We start from the raw sequence: 20888 nt of genomic DNA on the forward strand, positions 1-20888 counted from the left end.
TCGCACTGATAAAACCTATCTATTTTAGACGTTTTGTATTTTATTGTGTGATATGATAATAGTTCCTAGACTGATTTAGGTATTCATTGCGACGCAAAAGAAACTCAGATTTACGACATCAAATGGCACTGTAATTATACTGTATCATTTAATTGGAATAATTAGACATCTCCGGGCGTTCCATTACTGAATTGTAGTGAAGGGCTTAGTTACCGTTGCGACTGGTTTAGAAACTGTGCCGTAGTGGAATGCTACTCGACAATAGATGGCGGATGTTTACCGTAATGCACCTCTTGTAAACTTGAATGAACACCAATCAATTATTACGGTATCTTAACTCGTGACACACTTCAATTTGTTTTAGATGCTTAAAATTATTTATTGCTGTAATATATAATAATTAAATTTTAAAATTGATTGTATTATTATTGAAAATAGCAACAGTATTTTTACGGTTTAATCTAGGGTTTATGATTTTTAATACACTATTTGTGACATTTCGAATAATTTACAGTTACCGTGGTCGCGGAAAAATAAGATGCTCTTCGACGACATTCAAAGATTTAACTGCAGACAAAATTTCTTCAAGCCGTAAAAATGGTTTTAAATTCGTCCGCGAGCCGCGAAAACCGAGAACATTCGATTACGAGACTAGAAATTCCTTAATATATTTCCAGCGAATCCAAAACCTTTATTAATTGTCTTCCGACTGTCCCTACTGTCTCTAGTATGAAGGCTTTCATCGCTGCTACCTCAGGTCTGAGTCCAATCTCATTCAAACGAAGATCGAAAACTTTAACTGTCAGTGGCTCAGCTTTGCATTACCGATGTTCAAAACTAAACGTAACGTAACTGATTGAAATACTTAGAAGCTCCCAGTCGCTTGCTTGTATTGGAGGCAACAATGTACACAATAAAGATTACAGAAGGCGTGATAACACAAGAAAGTAGTGATAGAGCATACCGAGGATAAATCGCCTTCTAATTTTAATATTAATTCGTGAAGCAAAAACTTTGTACCCCTTTTTACGAAAATTGCGCGGACGGACGAGTATGAAATTTTCCACACTTATAGAGAATATAGAGAAGAAGTGCACAATGCTAATATTTTTTTAAAATAATGCATAAAAGGTACATTAAATCAATAAAGAAAACATTACACACACTACATACCATGTATTTGACGCACACACGCATGCATACTATTTATTGTCAAACTTTTGTTTTTGACGTCTGTGGTCAAATTGAGATTGAGTATTGTTTGCCTTTGTTTTATTTATTTATACTTATTGTACCCAAAAAGAAAATACAATAAAAAACAGATTTAAAGAATGTCTAAATACTATGTACAAAGGCGAGCTTTGTTAATATTTTTTATAGTGTAGTCCTGGCAAAATTGTGATTATAGAAGTATAAAATACAATCATAATAGTGTACAAACTTACAATTCCAATTAATTATAGTCGAATTTCGACTACTGCTAGTGGTCCCACTAGTATTTGTAATTACATCAATGACTTACACGTAATAAGGGTTTTGAAACACTTTTTATTGGTTAGTTGGGTGAGTGGGAAGACAGCTTATTGCTCGAAAGACTTTCTACAACAACTCAAACCGCGATCAGCTGAGAAAATCCCGCCAAAAACTCAGCGCGCTGATGTGTGGGTTAGGTTTCACGGTTATTAGAGTTCCTTGCTACTTATGCTAGGTTACAGGCCTCTCATGCGTGTTACTGGATCGGAAGGATGTATTTCTAGCGGTAGCCACAGAAGTAAATGGGGTGGAGCCATCCTAGGCTGATCTTACACAATCATGTTTACTATATCTTCTTCTTCTTCTTTTTCTCCACCTTATCCCACTAGGTGGGGTCGGCACAGCCAAATTTTCCATTCCATTCTCTTCTATCAGCCGTCATTTCAACACTCACTCCTCTCTCTCTCATATCGTCATTCACACACTCCACCCATGTCTTCTTCGGTCGACCTCTTCCCCCTCTACCTTGCACTATCATTTCCATTCATCTCCTAGTCACATGTTTACTATATCTATTATCCTTAAATACACTAATGGCGACTATATAGTATAGTCCAGAGAGAAAACCGCCTCTCGTAAAACAAAACGACATCCCAATGAATAACCACGGGATATTCTCGCGCGAAACCGGCGTTCCCGTATTACCGGTTATAACTTGTACCGGCTCGGCGTTGTAACCGACTGCGAACCGGATCAATAAAGCAGCCCTGACACGGCCGGATATAAAACAAACCACAGGCTTCGGATGTACCTGCCACGCGTGGATTTTTACATTGCTCTATGATGTTGTTCCATACGTCTCTGACTGTCGCTAACCGGGTGTTCTCGCCAGCTGATTTCTTGGTAGGATGTATTGTGGTCACGCACGCATTGCTACCAGCATCCTGTCCATTTTTGCTACCTATACCGCCTTGAGGGATAAAGATCAAAGTCTCAATAGCGGCTGTCCGCCCTTCAAACCAGACTGCACGACTTCTTCGCGGTATATATAGGCAAGACGGTAAAACTTGCGCCGTGCTCGCTCGCAATACACCAGACAATCGCCATTGGCGTTCAAAGTGCACTAGGATAACACTTCTCCAATTAATTTCTGCGTCCATGTCAATCGCAGGGAGAGATATGGTGGCACTATACAACGCTAACCACAATGCTGTGAGTATTAAAATACATAACAGTGAAAAGGCGTCGTAAATAAAGTGGGTACCTAATAATCTTTGTGTTTGCAACAATGTTGAAAATAGTGTGAAGCAATGGTAACATCTCTTGGGAGTTTGGAGTGTAGGGATGTGGCGTACGCTGTAAGCGAATGAAGAATACGTCGAAAGGGGAAATTAGATGGCGCCACTGTAGCTAAGGGTGTGATTTCAAAGGTAGCGCCAAAAATTAATGTTTTTATATTATTATTTTTTTATTGCCTTTGTAGGCAGACGAGCATACGGCCCACCTGATGGTGAGTGGTTACCGTCGCCTATGGACTTCAGCAATGCCAAGGGCAGAGCCAAGCCGCTGCCTACCGTAAGTTTCAAGTCACACTTCGCTTACCACAGCGGCATTCCTATCGCATTTGCTTCAATTGGGCGATTATGGTGGGATTTTGAGCTAGAGATTTGCTACTTATCAAAGCTAGACTTTTTCAACTTTCCTCCCAAATAATTGGTATCTTACATATAGTTCTTCAAATTCTAGAAGCTAGATCTAATTCTAGAGCTTACAGGTGGACAGAGATATATATACAGGCTAAAAGCTGATTACTTTTTCGTCTTTCGCTTATTTTGTTGACTTATTAAAATGTAATTAACAATTCAAACTAAGTTTACGGTTGGTTCCATCTCACGTTTTTCATTGTAATTAAATTATTTCGGTTATCGACGATAACGGAAAATGAAAAGTATTGGAAATGTCGGTAATCTATCTATATATATAAAAATGAATTGCTGTTCATTAGTCACGCTAAAACTCGAGAACGGCTGGACCGATTTGGCTAATTTTGGTCTTGAATTATTTGTGGAAGTCCAGAGAAGGTTTAAAAGGTAAATAAATATGAAAATGCTCGGAATTAAATAAAAATAAAAATTTTGTTTTTCCTTTGATCTGTTATTTTATACAAAAGTTTAGGTCTTTTATTTATCGATTGAGGCAGTACGAAGTCTGCCGGATCAGCTAGTCGTGTAATAAAAATAAAATCAGTTGATATCTTTGTACAATTTTATAAATAGTGATATTTTTTTACTAGTAGTAGGACCTCTTGTGAGTCCGCACGGGTAGATATCACCACCCCGCCTATTTTTGCGATGAAGCAGTAATGCGTTTCGGTTTGAAGGGTGGGGCAGCCGTTGTAACTTACTTGAGACCTTAGAACTTATATCTCAAGGTGGGTGGCGCATTTACGTTGTGGATGTCTATGGGCTCCAGTAACCACTTAACACCAGGTGGGCTGTGAACTCGTCCACCCATCTAAGCAATAAAAAAAACCATAGTATTTTTAATTACTTAGTATTATAACACGTAAACTTTTAGTCCATTTCGATAGATCATGCTGAATATTGTAAATAATTCCCTCAGACACAGCCCACTGAGTTTCTCGCCGGATCTTCTCAGTGGGTCGCGTTTCCGATCCGGTGGTAGATTCTGCGAAGCACGGCTCTTGCTAGGGCTAGTATTAGCAATGTTCTCAGGTTAGAGCCCCGTGAGCTCACCTACTCACCCGGTTATAGGAATGACATCAACACATCACCCGTAAATAATTGTGCACCACAGCATATCGGCTGTATCTTTTTTCCTATTCAGAGATGCGATGAGATTGCCTGATGTCGAAATATACCTCTGGTTGTTGACTGTTTTCCCAGTATTCATTGTTAGTGTGCAAGTATGTTAACTCTCTCCCTCTCTGTCTCCCTCACTTTCTCCCTCTCTCTCTCCCTCTCTCTCTCCCTCTCTCTCTCCCACTCTCTAATTGTACCTACGTCCCACGAATACTATGATCAATACTACGATACGATCAATACTATTTTTCTCTTAGCCCTGTCTTAAGGTGAGAGGCGTCATAGCTTCACACCAGGTAGCCACGTGCCCATTCAATTAGTGCAATCAAAGGAAAGGAACTTACGTATTGTCCTCATAAAATCACCTATTTCTCAACAGGTAAAGTATAGTTTTTTTTTATCGTCGAAAAAAATATATACCTCTATACCTATATATCAAAAATAATAAATTCGTTTCTTAATCTTAACTAGCTGACCCGGCAGACTTCGTAGTGCCTCAATCGATAAATAAAAGACCTAAACTTGTGTATACAATAAACTTAAAACAAACAAAAGGAATCTGTCCGACGGGGGACACATCAAAGGAAAAACAAAATTATTATTTTTATTTCATTCCAAGCATTTTAATATTTATCTACCTTTTAATTCTTCTCTGGACTTCCACGAATAATTCAAGACCAAAATTAGCCAAATCGCTCCAGCCGTTCTCGAGTTTTAGCGAGACTAACGAAGAGCAATTCATTTTTATATATATAGAAGATAGAAGATAATACGTGATTTTAACAAAAATCTAAAAAAACCACTGGTAGAATCTTGATAAAATTTGAAATCGTCATGAGAAGCATTGGCTTTGAAATAAATAATAATAATAAAAAAAACATCAAAATCGATAGAAGACAGTTCTTAAAACACATAATAATTATACAGTCGAATAAAGAATTCATATTATGGAAGTTTGTGAAGGAAAAATGTAGTTTTAATTCTAATATCTTCCGATCGAATTGGCAGTTTCAAAACTTTCAAAGCTTTCCACAAACACCAGTTATACTGATGAAAATGCACCATAGAAATACCATTTTGTTTGCCAACAGATTCCCAATGCGTATAACAAAACAATAATAATTAAATAATTTAAATGAGATTCTGATGTCATAGACAAACCCTGTACTAGTTGATTAATAAAAAAGGCTCCATAATATTTTTCACAAGGTACGAATAAGTTGACGCGGCAGGCAACAGTGTTGCCATATTGAAAATATCAAATATCCTCAATCAGTACGAATTTACAGATAATATTGAACTATTGTTTTAATTAAGAATTGACTTATCGTTTTTTTTTTGGTCGTAAATAAATAATTAAGATTACTTTTAATTAAGATTAATAAAACGTAAAATTTGTTTTAAATAATTACTCTTATCAGTTAAGCTGATTAAATTGTCGAATTATTGCCGTTTGTTATTGTTATGTGCGCGCCATGTTTGTTATATGCGACACGGAAACAAAAGCCGTCATTACCGTCACGATTACCTGACGCTGTGGTGGTGGGGGCGGTGGTGGGCGCCGATCCGGCTGGGGCTTCGGCGGAATTCGACGCGTTCGTCATCTCCACGATCCGGTCGACAGCGATGCGGTTTCCTGGCAGTATCCCGGAGGTCTCCGCGGCCTCCTCACTATCTTCCGTCTCCACGACCTGCGGACTCGGCGTTGTTTGACTCAAATCATTGGCCACAATCACGTTCACAGTTGTCAGGGACTCTAAGTCGTTGTTTTCGCCGGCGACGTGGGTGTTATCTATATAGACGGCCGCGGACCGCGCGCCCAGTGTCTCCATCACGCTTTCGGCCAGCGAACGAGTGGACAGCTCGTCTATGTCGATGTCCTGCTTGATGTCGATGATGATCTGGTGTCTCTTGCCCGTTCCGGACGGACTCTGCACCTGGTGAACGCTGACCGAGGCCTCAGCGCCCTGCGACACGTGCTGTATTACGTGCGTCAGCTGATTCTCGAGCCCGGCCTCCCGATGGCCCGCCATCTTCCCGTAACTTATCGATAGCGTGTTTGCACAGCACTAACGAGGATAATATTCAGACTTTTTTTTATTCAGTCGTAAGCTAATTAAACTAAATAGTGTATTTTATAAACTAGTGAACACTTGTATCACACTGGCTCGTTGAACACACTCGGATGTTGGTAATGGTCGGGTGACCCGGTGCGGTGGTGCAGCGCGCAGATGCATCAAAACTGGGTCACGGGTCAATGTCCTACCGAAAATTAAAAAAAAAATGTCGGCGCTTCTAATGATTAGTTGTGCGTTGATGGGCGCTTGGCTGTGTCGGCGGTGGCGGGCGTAGCCGACTGCTCACATCTTGTTTGTTTTCGTCCGGAGACACGTTGACACGGTGTCCTATATTCGCGCGGACCGCTAAGGCGGCTGCCCGTCGTAGCCACTGCGAGGCCTACCGCTACGAGACCGTAGCGCTACGCCGACGCGCCCCTCCCCTCGCCCCGCGCGCGCTTCCGGATGCCGATCCCGAGATCGCTCCCGAGATATAACATTACGGATTTTTTTACATGTATAAATTACGTTCTGATTTCATTTTTCATTTAAATCTCCGAATAATACACGCTTTTCTATTAACAAAAATGACATATGAACCAATTTAAATTTTCTTTCAAATTACTTTTGTGTTATGCTGCAGTTTCATTCAAATCTTCAAGCTTACGTTCACATTAAAAATGATTGTTGTTTTTATAAAATATCCAAACACCGTAAAATCGTCAGGTCAGAAGATAACCCGGAAACGAGACTATGGTAAATATCTCCACTATACAATGCCGTGTGTACCCCGATTATTATGCTGACACGTGTTGACGCATGCGCAGTGCACGCTCAGCTCGCGTCCTGCTCTAGTGCGATAGCTCCGTCCCTGTTTACGCGCTTCGATCGTCTAGAATGACGAAAAAGGCATATATAGTTAATCGAGTTTATGTCGGTACCGAACCCCAGTGTTCCCGTCTGCGTACGGTCCGCAAATAAAACATTTGGCCTTGAACTAATTCGAAAATAGAACATTACTATTTTTTTTCTTCTTTTTTTTTCCCTAACATTATCTCTATTTTTGTTTTTTGTTTTCGCATGTTGGTATCTGTGCGCTGCGCGGTCGGTGTTCATCGATGCGTATTTTGAATCTGTTCTTTGTTGGAGTTTACTCCTTTAGAATCGATTTACATATATAGGCCCGGGGTATGAAAATTATGGGGACCAAAATCGTACTAGCATGTCACACGAAATGCGTTATGCGCCTGATTGGCTCCTGATTGCGTGATGCGTGCGCGCGCCAATCAAAATCGTACTAGCATGTCACACGAAATGCGTTATGCGCCTGATTGGCTCCTGATTGCGTGATGCGTGCGCGCGCCAATCAAAATCGTACTAGCATGTCACACGAAATGCGTTATGCGCCTGATTGGCTCCTGATTGCGTGATGCGTGCGCGCGCCAATCAGGAGCCAACGCGCGGCCGCGTTATCGCAGGTGACGCCGGGCTGCTGCGCCGGCAGTTCGCCACAAAGCCTCGTACTGATCGCGCGTTTCTCTCATTATTGTATTTTCATATATTTGTTAGTCGTTTGTTTTGTGTCTCGTTAATTTGTTAATAATCTGTAGTGTATCGTGTTGTCGTAATATAGAACTATTTCTCGTATTGTTTCGTTTAATTTTTTATATCCAGTAAACTCCAGTCGTGCGTCGGAGCGGACACACACACTTTTTTTCCGGTATTATTTAGTGCATAGTATAAGTGATCTATAGTATTTTCTAGAACAATTCGAATGAAATCGATAAAAGTTACCACGTTTTTAGTTCAAGTGGGTTTTGAATGTTCATTCTTTGACTGAGTGATCAGTGACTAACAATCAAATCGAGGCTGTTTGGTTTAGGCGACATTTCGCTTAACACGCAACATTTACCTTTGTAATTAAAGGTACTTTTTATTTGGTATTAACATCAACAGTTCGATGTTTTTAATTGAGCTTCAATTGAGTTTATACTCCATATAATATCTTTTTTTTTATTGCCCCTGTAGGCAGACGAGCATACGGCCCACCTGATGGTGAGTGATAACCGTCGCCCATGGGCTTCAGCATGCCAGGGGCAGAGCCAAGCCGCTGCCTACCGCTAAAGCTGAAGAATTTTTGTGAAGTGAAATAACTCTCCTGTGGTTAAGTTACAGAAAAGCCGCTTAAACCAAAGTATAGCCTCACCTCGAAATGGTTTTTCCCTAATTTACGCGAGATTCCATGTGTAAATGTAATAATTAGTAAACACAAAAGAAGAACTCTATCATATTTATTTATTTATTTATTTATGACTATTTATGATTGACTGGTCAAATCCGCTAACCAATTGCTAAACAACCTCTATTGGAAACACACACCGACTCATCATATATAACATATTATATAGGTTTACAAATTTATAACAAAAAAAATTCGGTTGTGTTACTAAAATTAACGTCTCTTAGTATTGTTTTTGAGCGTCAAGCAAGCATTACTATTTGAATGTTCAAATTGGATTATTTAAGAGAGAGAAAGAGAGAGACAGAGAGTATGCTTTATTGTAGTAAATAAAAAATTAAATACAAGCATTAAATACAAAAAAAAGTACAATTGGCGGTCCAGAGGTCTAAGGTCATAAGATAATTGAGTAAGTTTATTAAGATATCGCACCGTCCAGTTCACTTATTCCTCTCCCTGCAAGCTTGCCTGGAAGAGATCGCTTTTAGCGATAAGGCCGCCAATTTATATCACCGACTTCTATTTGTTTTATTAGTTTACTTTGTACATAATATGGTGTTAAATAAAGAGGTATATTATTATTATTATAATTGATTAAAACTAATTCCAGGCCCAGTGTCTCTTAAAAGTACTGTATTCACAAACCATTGATCGCCGATAGTTTGTACAACAAACAAACAATAAATTTTAATATAATATTCGATTTTTCTGCAAACGCTACTTTCCGTCATTACGTAACGTCGATACACGAAACGACGAGGAGACGCGGAGTAAACATTGCATCGTCGTCGCCGGTCTATCGATAACTTCATAGACGCGTTTAACAACCCTAGTGATACTACTGTCTATGTATACATCACATAATCGATGGAGGTGAATTCGGTACTCATTCAGAGCAACTAGAACTTGAATGGGCGAGCTCGACGTGCTACAGGCCCATCAGGCGTCAAGCGCTCAGAGGAGTCCATGGACATCACGACGTAAACTTCTTCAGCTCTTAGAAATGGGTTCATTCTTAATATCTTCGGATTATTCTTTCCCAGAGTCTACTATATATTCCTGAACCTTAATAACAGAAATCGATATAATTACTTCAGTGCGCCGTGTAGGTCACCGGTGACCTACGTATCAGTGACAGAGTTAATATTGACAACTGAAGTCAAATCATATGTAAAAAACCACATATGATTTGACTACCTACCTATTACCTATACCTCCTAACCGCGAGGGGTTATTCTAGATTCACCGAGCTACTAGATGAGCTCACGGGGCTCAAACCGGGGTATTGCTAACACTGGCCCTAGCAAGAGCCGTGCTTCGCAGAATCTACCACTGGATCGGAAACGCGACCCACTGAGAAGATCCGGCGAGAAACTCAGTGGGCTGTGTCTGTGGGTTAATTTACTCGTCGAGCCCTTCGTCGCAAGCGGAGCAGACGGGTTCGACGAGAACGATGTCCGGTGCTTGAGGTACCTAAAAGCACCGTTAGTGGATCGGGAGGATCCGTAATGACGTGTTTAGGGCAGATTCCCCGTGCTCCGTTACATAGGTTTAATACGAAAGTTTGCCCGATGACTGATAATAATGATGAGTGATAATATGATATTCTAGATATAGTCCAAGAATATAACATTAATCTCGATATATATATATATATATTTTTTTTAATGTAATCTATATATTAATACGTGAAGCAAAAACTTTGTATCCCTTTTTACGAAAATTGCGCGGACGGAGGAGTATGAAATTTTCCACTCTTATACAGAATATAGAGAAGAAGTGCACAATGCTAATATTTTTTTTAAATAATGCATAAAAGATACATTAAATCAATAAAGAAAACATTACACACACTACATACCATGTATTTGACGCACACACGCATGCCTACTATTTATTGTCAAACTTTTGTTCTTGACGTCTGCTGTCAAATTGAGAATAGATTAAATATTGTTTGTCTTTGTTAATATTTTTATAGTGTAGTCTTGGCGAAATTTGTGATTATAGAAGTAGTTAATTAATTATAGTTATAGTTAGTTATAGTTATAGTTAGTTAATTATAGTCGAATTTCGATTACTACGGGACCTCTATTATACAAAGTTACATCTGATTCTTGTAATGCTATCAAGAAAATTAACTTAACAGTTTTTCTTTGTAAACGAACTAGCGGTAAATATAGTATTAATTTGTCACCGCGGCCCGTGGACATCTGAACGTGACCGCCACGACCCATCTTGAGACATGAGGTCGAACTCGCTATTGTATTAACGGCTCAGTTTTCGTGATCTTCTGAAAACTGCGTTAAATGTAACAAAAATGTCCGGTACAAATAGACAAAAGGTTATACTTCTGTATATACGTATTTGTAGGTGTGTATACATTGTTTGTACGCCACTGCGGGTTTTATTCAAGGCCACTGGCGTAAGTCCTCACTATCTATCCTGTGTGTTTGTCTATATCTATTTTTTTAACCTACAAACCTATTTTTTTATTGTTAGATGGGTGGACGAACTCACAGCCCACCTGGTATTAAGTGGTTACTGGAGCCCATAGACATCTACAACGTAAATGCGCCACCCACCTTGAGATATAAGTTCTAAGGTCTCAGTATAGTTACAACGGCTGCCTCAACCTTCAAACCGAAACGCATTACTGCTTCACGGCAGAAATAGGCAGAGTATTTTTATGGTTTTCGTTGAATATGTTTTTTTATTAAAAGTAATGAATTTATTAGAAAACTAAATTTCATTTTTCATTTTTATCCTCGTACTTTGTGGAAGGAGCTTACTCGTTTGCAATAAAAATCGTCATTAACAAAAATATTTACGGGCGTCAGCCACTAGATGGCTTCGCTTCGATTAGTTTCTCATTGCTCCTGTAGATGGCGGTAACCAATCCCATATTTACATATTACCTATATTTTTATTTGTAATGAAGGATTTTGTAAATTTTCAGAAACCACAAATTGATAAAATTTAATCAATTTGTCTATAATAAAGAAAGACTTGTATGATTTTTTTATTTTCTGTGCTTAGTTAGGTATACAATAGTTAAATGCCTGAACTTTAACAACATATAAGTTTAGGGGCATCCGCTACAAGATGTCGCTAGTTTCTATACAAAATGTTTGTTTTAAAGTGTCGCAGTTTGAGAGCCCTGGTCAATATGTTTGTGAAATATATTGCCTCAAAGTGTACTACTATTGCTTTGTATCGAAAATTATCGCGTACCCGCAAACTAAAGTGAAACTTGAATTCGCCACACGAGTTCATTAACCCGCCTGTAAAGCTTAGATGCGCTTTTCATTATTTTTTATTATTGCCCTTGTAAGCAGACGAGCATACGACCCACCTGATGGTGAGTGGTTACCGTCGCCCATGGACTTCAGCAATGCCAGGGGCAGAGCCAAGCCGCTGCCTACCGCTTAATACTCTCCACAAGCCTCGTTTGAAGAAGGACATGTCATAGCGCTCGGGAAACACCGTGGAGGGGAGCTCATTCCATAGCCGGATGGTACGTGGCAAAAAAGATCTCTGGAAACGCACTGTGGATGACCGCAGTGGCTCCAGGTAGTATGGATGAACTCTACTCCGGTGGCGGGCGGTGCGATGGTAAAAACGAGACGTTGGTATCATCTCGAACAATTCCTCAGAGCACTCCCCATGGAACATGCGCAACTTTAGCGTAGGTTTGCCGTTAGGGGCGCCGTTGTGCTTTATGCGAGTTTTTTAACGTACTCGATAGCGTAAAAATTAACTCAAAGTATGGAGTTGCAATGTTTGCCTACGTTTGCCATTAGGGGCGCTGTTCCAACTGCATACAAAATTGGCTTAGCTTTTACGCTATGGAGAACGTTAAGAAACTCGCACTAAGCACACAGCTCTCTGTCTGTAGTCGCTAGAGTGATTAAGATATATTAACAACGAATTGAAGTTGTAACCGCAAAATGTCTGCTAGACGCGAAATACGAAGTAAACCCGAGACATTGACGTAACATAATTAAAACAAATTTTGTCTATGTGTCATGCATCTCTCACTTAAGTCGTCCGCGACCACAGAAATTGCACAATTAAAAACAATTAACGCCAGATTAAACTGTTAGTTTTAATTAAGTCTAAGAACATTTAGCAAAACCATAGAAAACGCTAGAATATTCCTTCTATATCTAGTGGTTTTAATAAATAGTCTAAGAATGGATTCTAAATACAAAAGCAGTCAGTCATGTTTCGTATTTCTTAAGTCGTAAGCATGTTAATTCGAATAAAATAAATTTCGAACTTACGCTATAAGAATTCGAAAATAAACTTGTTCAGAGGTCAGCGCCATCTGCTATCGGATAGCGGTATTAAATTGCAAATTTTGAAAAGTAAAAGCATTCGGTCACGTGCGCCGCCTAACGGACGACGGCCAGACTGCGTTCATTGAACCTGACGCCGCGTTCATTGCGCAACGAACTCACGAAATTTAAACTCCGAATTGTCACGTTCGACGCTAACAATTTTGCTGGTAACGGAAATTTACTACGTACAAAAAAGGCCTTTTTTATTGGTTTAACTATTCTTTAACATCATAAATTTTAATGGAAATATATAAAATGTTTATTACTTCTTATTTTTTTATTATGTGTCACCCGAAATTAGCATTTAATATCGTTTTTAAGACCGATATAAAAATATTATAATCGCAATCGTCGGCACTAGTAAAGTTGCAGCGACAAGTCCGTGGCGCGAATTTTAAATTCGGAACTGTACTTATGTTTTTAAATGGGTCGTGATTTGTATAAGCCAAGAGGTAAGGCATTAACGGTAACTTTTTTGTGACATTAGACATTTTTAGTGGCCTAGGCTTTCTGGGTAACATTCCAAGGTCGATAAAGTAGTTAGAATATTTTTTTGGCGCCCGCATGTACGTGGATCTATGCAAGATGTTATGATTACTTAAATTCGTAGCTAACTTTATGTTCAAGAGTAATGGAATCTTTGTGTGCAAGATTTTTTTTCTCTTTTTGTACGATCATTTTTTTGTTAGTACTCTGTACGGGAATACTTTTAATTGTTGTAGAGATTTAATTTCAACACCATGTCCGTATGTCAGTCACTGTTTATTTTCTGAAAATAAATAGAGATCACGTGACTGAAATTTTGGGTTGAAAGAACGACGAATGAAACGCAAAGGGATTCTGTAATACGCTAAATCCGAATACAAAACAGGAAGCTAACAATAATATTGACTTTATTCGAAATAAGAATTGTTTAAACAAACTTCGATGAGTCTTTGTATTTGATGTAAGCTAAAATCAGGAAAATCTCACCATTTACTGAAAAACCGCTGAAAATTTATGGTTTGTCATAAACGAAGAAACACTACAGTCATAAAACATGTCGCTCATTAAAGCGCAGCGTCCGTTGACAGAATAGGGCCGATATGCAGCTTACTTCAATGCTTGTCAAAAAAAAAAATCAACGAATAGATATGTAATATGTACATAAGTAACTTATAATCATAATAGACTTTTTGGCGGGAACGCGAGAAGTGAAGTTGTGTGATTTGTTTTATTTTGTCTATTTACTATTTCTTCAGGCTTAAATGTGTAATAACGGTGGTTTATTAACTTTTAATATCTGTGAAAGTACACTAATGTAGGAAAATGAAACAAAGCCGCTGGACGTAACTTCTCGAGATCCTCCAAAAAGTCAACTGAAAAAATCTCAGTGAATGACCACCATTTTACTGAGATTATATTTCATCCCACATCATCTCATCTCATTTCATTTAATTTCATCTCAGTTGATTAATGTCTCAAATTAATCATCTTCATTTCATTTCACTCCATATTATCATTTTTCATAAAATTAAGAATATAAATTAGAATAAGACTTGACCTAAAGGTCTTAGTTACCAGGTCATAAAATCCCTTAAAAAAATAATTAATCATAATATTTTATTGCAAAACGAAATTGAATCCGCTTTATTCTTAATTCGAAATTCGTTTAAAATGGCGTCCGAATCCAGCGATATGGCGTCACGCCGAGATCACTGACCTTCAAAACGAACGCTCGCGAATTTTATAGTAGTATAGGCGAAGCAAAAAAGAATACGCAGCAATTAAACATTTTACGATGTTCCCATGTATATTTCATATTTATGTATTCGGACATTTTTGATGATTAAGTAACGATGTAACTGTTAAAATTTACGCTATCCGTTAAGAGTTTTCGGTCAGTGTGTGGACCGGTCGGGGTGAACGAACTATCGTCAGGTACCATACAAAATAATATTTTTCATAAATAAAAAATAATTACCTATGATATTATACTTGAATCGTAGGACCTCTTGTGAGTCAGCCCTTGTTCTTTTTTTTATTTATTGCTTAGATGCGTGGACGAGCTCACAGCCCACCTGGTGTTCATTGGTTACTGGAGCCCATAGACATCTACAAAGTAAATGTGCCACCCACCTTGAGATATAAGTTGTAAGGTCTCAAGTATAGTTACAACGGCTGCCCCACCCTTCAAACCGAAACGCATTACCGCTTCACGGCAGAAGTAGGCAGGGTGGTGATACCTACCCGTGCGGACCCACAAGAGGTCCTACCACCAGTTGCAGTTGTTCTATGGAACTGAGACTAGAATTCACGTCTAAGTGGGCACCGGAGTCCGTAGATATCAACAGCGCTAAGACATGAGACATGAGTTCCAAATCTTAGTTCTTAAATCTAATCAAATCAAATAAAAAAAATATTATTCAACATAAATGAAAGTACGTACTTTTTGAACGTTAAAAATAATTACCGCCAATTCACAAAAACTAGCCTCCTTCCTGAGAAGAACTGGCAAGAAACTCAGCGGGCATGTCTGTTTTTTTTTAATATTAGTTTTTTTTAATATTCATTTTTACAAGGAGTATTATAACGTAACAATTATTGCAATATTGAAATGCCCGGAGCGAGCAACTCATTCCCACTTTGTGCAATCTTCTAGATAATCATTGACTTTATAGTAGATTAAAGTAAAACAGCACCCCGCCCTACGAAGCGAAATGCATTATTGCTTCACGGCAGAAATAGGCAGGGTGGCGGTACCTACCAGTGTGGACTCACGAGCCGTCCTACCGTCAGTAATTACGTAAATTATAATTTTGCGGGTTTGAGTTTTATTACACGATGTTATTCCTTCACCGTGGAAGTCAATCGTGAACATTCGTTAAGTACGTATTTCATTAGAAAAATTGGTAGCCGCCTGCGGGATTCGGACACCGGTGCATCGCTCGAGATACGAATGCACCAGACGTCTTATCCTTTAGGCCACGATGACTTCAAAATCTTCATTTATCCCTGACATTCGTAACGTGACACCATCGCTTCATCGCGACTCATGTGAAATGGTCAATGAATCCTTATGTTTATTTAACTACAAATTTCGGTTCGGTCTAGACTTTTATATCTAAAATCTAGACGTCAGTGTTCTGCATGCACATTCAGGTGTCGGCGATACCAACGACCCGCCATTTTACTTTTTATTGTTTTATTATAATTTATTATTGTTTTTAATTAACACTCGCTCGACGCTGACCGGCTATGAGTTTTTCAGTCGCATAGACGTCGGGTTTTAATGAGATATTGTGTGTTAGTGAATTTCTTTTTTTGTTGTTATAATTATTTTTTTGAGATGGTAACATTAATTCTGTCATATATTTAAGTTAGTCAAAAAGTTTTTATTTATTTATTTATTATATATGGTCGTGAAAATCATTCGTGAATGTATTTGTAAAAATATGTATTTGACTAGAAAAATTGGTAGCCGCTAGCGAGATTCAAACACCGGCACACTTGCATCGTTCGATATGAACGCACCGGACGTCTTATCCTTTAGACCACGGCTTTTCCGCCTCCGAATAGGGAGAATTAAGGTTCAAAAATTATTTTGTTTCTTTTTTATTGTCCCTGTAGGAAAACGAGCATACGGGTCGCCTGATGGTTACCATCCCTCGTGGACGTCAAAAAATCCAGAGGCATAGTCAAACCACTGTCCACCGCTGAGAGAGTATTTTATGCGCTGCCAATTTCTATTTATCTCTTTACCCGGAAACCTTTCCAGTTTCACTAGGATAGATAAGAGAGCCGAGGCTCATCCAGAGCGGGGGGGGGGGTGGAATTTGCTAACAGCTGCCCCAGCGCCTTTAAAGGAGACCTAACAACTCAAGAGCAGCTGCTTCGCGAATGAATCTATTACCGGATCGGAATCGCGACCCGCTGTTAACATCTGACGAGAAACTTAGCGATCTGATGCGTGAGTTGTACGTCGAACTCTTTGCCGAGTTCGATGAGTATACCTGGGTCCCTAAGCCTGCTCCTAGTGTTGAAGGTGTCACACTGGCAGCTCTACATAAATGCTTAATGAAACAAAGGTGGGGTATTGATGTCATCTCTTCGGGACTTCCAAGTAGCAGTTACTCCTCCCCTATTTGTTCGCTGGTTAACCTAAAGCGCTATTCGAGCTACGCCCAGACAGGTAGGTGAGCTCACCGGCTCGACCTGAGACAACTGGCGAACACTAGCTCTAGCAAGAGTAGTGCTTTGCTCAATCTACCACCGCATCGGAATCATGACCCACTGAGAAGATCCGGCGAGACACCAGTGGGCTGTGTCTATGGGTTAATTTACTTGTCGAGCCCTTCGTCGCAAGTGGGTTCGGCGAGGACGGTGACCGGTGCTTGAGGTACCCAAAAACCACCGTTAATGGATCGGGAGGATCCGAAAAGACGTGCTTAGGGCAGATCCCCCGTACGTTGACGCGACTTACAAACGTTACTTATATACATTTAAATATATATCTATAATTAAGTGGGATGTATCTATCTGCTACTGTTTGACTCCACAGAAAATAGTCTGTTCGGTTTTGTAGACAATCCTGAGCTCACTGATTGCTTGGTGCCTCTGGATGTAGAATGACTTTGGTTCTCTATGTGTGCTCCCACCGCATTTTCCACGAGAAACAAACATTTCCTCGAGATGACCACGTCATTTTTTCGCATCCCTCGCCAATGCAACAATTCTTTAGTACCAAGCTCATCTACAAGAATTTCCAGATGATTCTACCGTGTTCCATATGGGTCTTGTACTGTCTGTACATGCACTATGAGGTTACCTACAAGTTAGGCTTAAGCGGAGTCGGTCACAGTTAGCAGCGCAAGGTTCTTGGCACCATCAGCGCCTATAAGCTAAGGTAGTGGCTTACCGCCCTGTGTTCGGCTGATATTGAAAATACACCCACCCTGTCTAATTCTGCCGTAAAGGATTCTTTCCTACCATTTTGATAGGTATGCAGCTCAGTGTATGATCTCGCGTTGGACGAATGTGGTTTAGATTTTTAAAAAAGACTCATCTTAAAAGCAAACAAATTTTCCCAATTTTTCCAAAAATAAAATTAGACAAAATATTCATTAGAACAATGACATACATTTACGATTTAAAAAAAAAAGGCCATCTTAAAAAAGTACGTTTCCCCCGCTTTTCGATTCGCGCGCCATTTTCAGGAACACACAAACAAGCTTTTTTTTCCCATTTCCCATGCAAAGGCATCAGAGACGTACAGCCGGTCCCACGGCGTCGCATGAAGGAACGCGTCCACATAACGGGTGTAAGCGCAGTTAAACTGTATGTGGGTGAGGCTAACTGCGAGCACCGTTAGCTACGTCACTCGTAGTGATTGGAATCGAAAGTTATCGATATCGATAGCTTTGGCGGCGTGATTGAGTACGTTCAAGTCCTATTCGTAATTGTAATGGAATCATATCTACATTTACAATCGGATTGGCCTAACACCCAATATTCACGCTACAGCTTTCAGAAACTCTTAAATTAAAACAAACCTAATGAATTTTAATTTTGAGAAAACAAATTACTATGAAATATGGTTTCCTCTCAATATCGGATTTACTATTTTAATAATCATTTATTTATACCTACTAGTAACTTAACGATACTCAGTCTTTATTTCGTTGCAATGCAAAGTGTATAAAATTCTTTCTGAAATACAAATTTAAGACGTTTGAAACCGCGCGGCACGTGTAGCTTGCAATGTTTTTATGTACTTATTATTAATAAAAAAATAATAATTCTTTATTGAGATGCGCGAACACTAAACTATTCGAAATCTCAAAGATACATTTAGACGACCTGAGCTTAGTGAGCAGTTTGTCGCGAATAATGTTAAAGAGTTCTCGTTCCATAATCGATAACTAAAGTTTTTTTATACCGAAAATATCATTCAAAACCGCCCGGTAATCGAACTCATTGCTCGCGGCGCAGCAGTCCGCTTCAATGACCACCAACACTAAATCAAAAATGCTACATAATCCAAATCGTTCTTACGTGTGAGTATTCGAACGCGCGACTCTATTTATCGATAACTTGTGTCACTATCGTGAACGACAGACTTCACTAGCAGAGTACCGTACGCTACGTCATGAAGAAAGGGATTGTGGCAACGGTACTTAGAGGGCCGGCCGCGACACGCGGAACTATCGCTTTTCTACACACGAGAAAATTGACGGACGAGAAAAAATCGTGGACACAGTCGATACGCGTCTTCAATTGACATTTGTCCAGAGAACTGTGATTTGACTTTTTTTTTATTGCTTAGATGGGTGGACGAGCTCACAGCCCAACTGGTGTTAAGTGGTTACTGGAGCCCAAGAAATCTACAACGTAAATGCGCCACCCACCTTGAGATATAAGTTCTAAGGTCTGAAGTATAGTTACAACGGCTGCCCCACCCTTCAAACCGAAACGCATTACTGCTTCTCGGCAGAAATAGGCAGGGTGGTGGTACCCATCCTCGCGGACTCACAAGAGGTCCTACCACCAGTAAAAATAAATGACTATGACATATCATCCGGTTCTGGCTTGATACATCCAAGGCGTTTTGAAAATGCTACAACAACTTCTTTGAATGATGGACAAAATGCCGTTTACGTCGGTCTCCGGAAAGACTATTAAAATCTGCAATATATTATTTATGACTACATATTAAAAGGATTAATTTGGTGTTTATTATTTTCATTAAAAAATTCGAAGCTTTTGCTTTCCTTCCTTTTTACAGTTTCGGTGAGGTTTAATAGACTTCTTTCTTTTTTGAGTATGGCAATTAAATTCTTGCGATAGCATTGTTGCCAGTACCGACTTTGTGTTAGTCTTCCTGACTGAGGTTGTGTATTAGGCAAAAGAGATACACACAAATAAAAAAATAAAACAAAAAACCTATTGCGTGAAATCCGTGCTATGCGCCTTATGATCTTCAGAAAAATGGTTAACAACTTCCTAAGGAGTCGTATTGTTGATAACAAAGTTGCTAAATTAGGGTACACCGTCTCACCAATAGACTGTGGACACTTTATACGGTAACCTGCAATTGTCCAGGCTATATGGGTCAGCACTTTCGCCTTCCCGTTTTCGGAGAGATCAAACTTTCAGTGCACGTTTAAATCGACAACCAAAAAAAAAAGTTAGACAATCATGAGAGTCATAGATAATATATTTATTTAGGTATTTAAAAAAAACACATCGTGCCTTTAAACTGTAAAAGTTTTTTTTTTTAATAAACCAATAATAAAGATAAGGAGTAAACAAACCGAAATATTTTTAACGGGAATATTAATGAATTTATATTTATCGTTGCGGTCCAAATTTTGACCCTTTGCCTGTACATAACGAAAAGGTCTTATGTGTCAAACATTGTGAACGTCTGACCGACGTTTCGTATTCACCAGTGACCGTTATTGTATATTGTATGAAATTCAAATTTAACATGTCGTTTAGTCACGAATGAGAGATGTTTCCGTCAACATTACAGTAAAACAAGAGTGCATTCACCTCAATGTTGTAGTGAAATGGATGGCGAACTTGTTTTTTTTTTTAATTTCATAATGTATTGTATTTTTTTTTTAATTTTGCAAATCTACGAATTCTCTATTCAATCTGTGGCCTATGGATAGTTAATAACTAAAAATATTGAATTTCGCAGGACCTTTTTATTTATTTATTAACAAACACGATAAACATATCACGTTAATATTGAACGTTTCACATAAATCTAAGATACTGATAACAAAACTCACCTCTGATTGTGCTCGGCATTTTGATGGCAAAATCCTTGATTCACAGATAAAACGATTAAAAACCAAAACCAATCCTTTAATTTTAAGTCGTAGAACACAGACAATACTATCCACATTCCAACATTTTCACGATTCAAAAATGGAACACTGCTTCGATTCAACTATTCGAAATTTGGCGC

At 39.0% G+C, this 20888-nt stretch overlaps 1 protein-coding gene across 2 annotated transcripts in view; it reads right to left on the reverse strand.

The window, feature by feature from the left end:
* The window catches only part of Hr3 (nuclear hormone receptor 3 ROR-beta), a 144626-nt gene extending 137892 nt beyond the window's left edge, over positions 1–6734 (reverse strand). The window contains exon 1 of one of the 2 annotated variants that reach the window (XM_089735372.1): positions 5824–6734. In XM_089735372.1, the coding sequence (XP_089591498.1) occupies positions 5824–6328 (505 nt within the window). In that variant the 5' untranslated portion in view covers positions 6329–6734. The remainder of the gene's footprint in view (positions 1–5823) is intronic. The other variant, XM_089735402.1, reaches the window with a different exon arrangement.
* Between the last annotated feature and the right edge of the window lie 14154 nt (positions 6735–20888).

The sequence above is a fragment of the Bombyx mandarina genome, chromosome 02, assembly GCF_030267445.1.
Source record: "Bombyx mandarina strain Sakado chromosome 02, ASM3026744v2".
Lineage (NCBI taxonomy): Eukaryota > Metazoa > Arthropoda > Insecta > Lepidoptera > Bombycidae > Bombyx > Bombyx mandarina.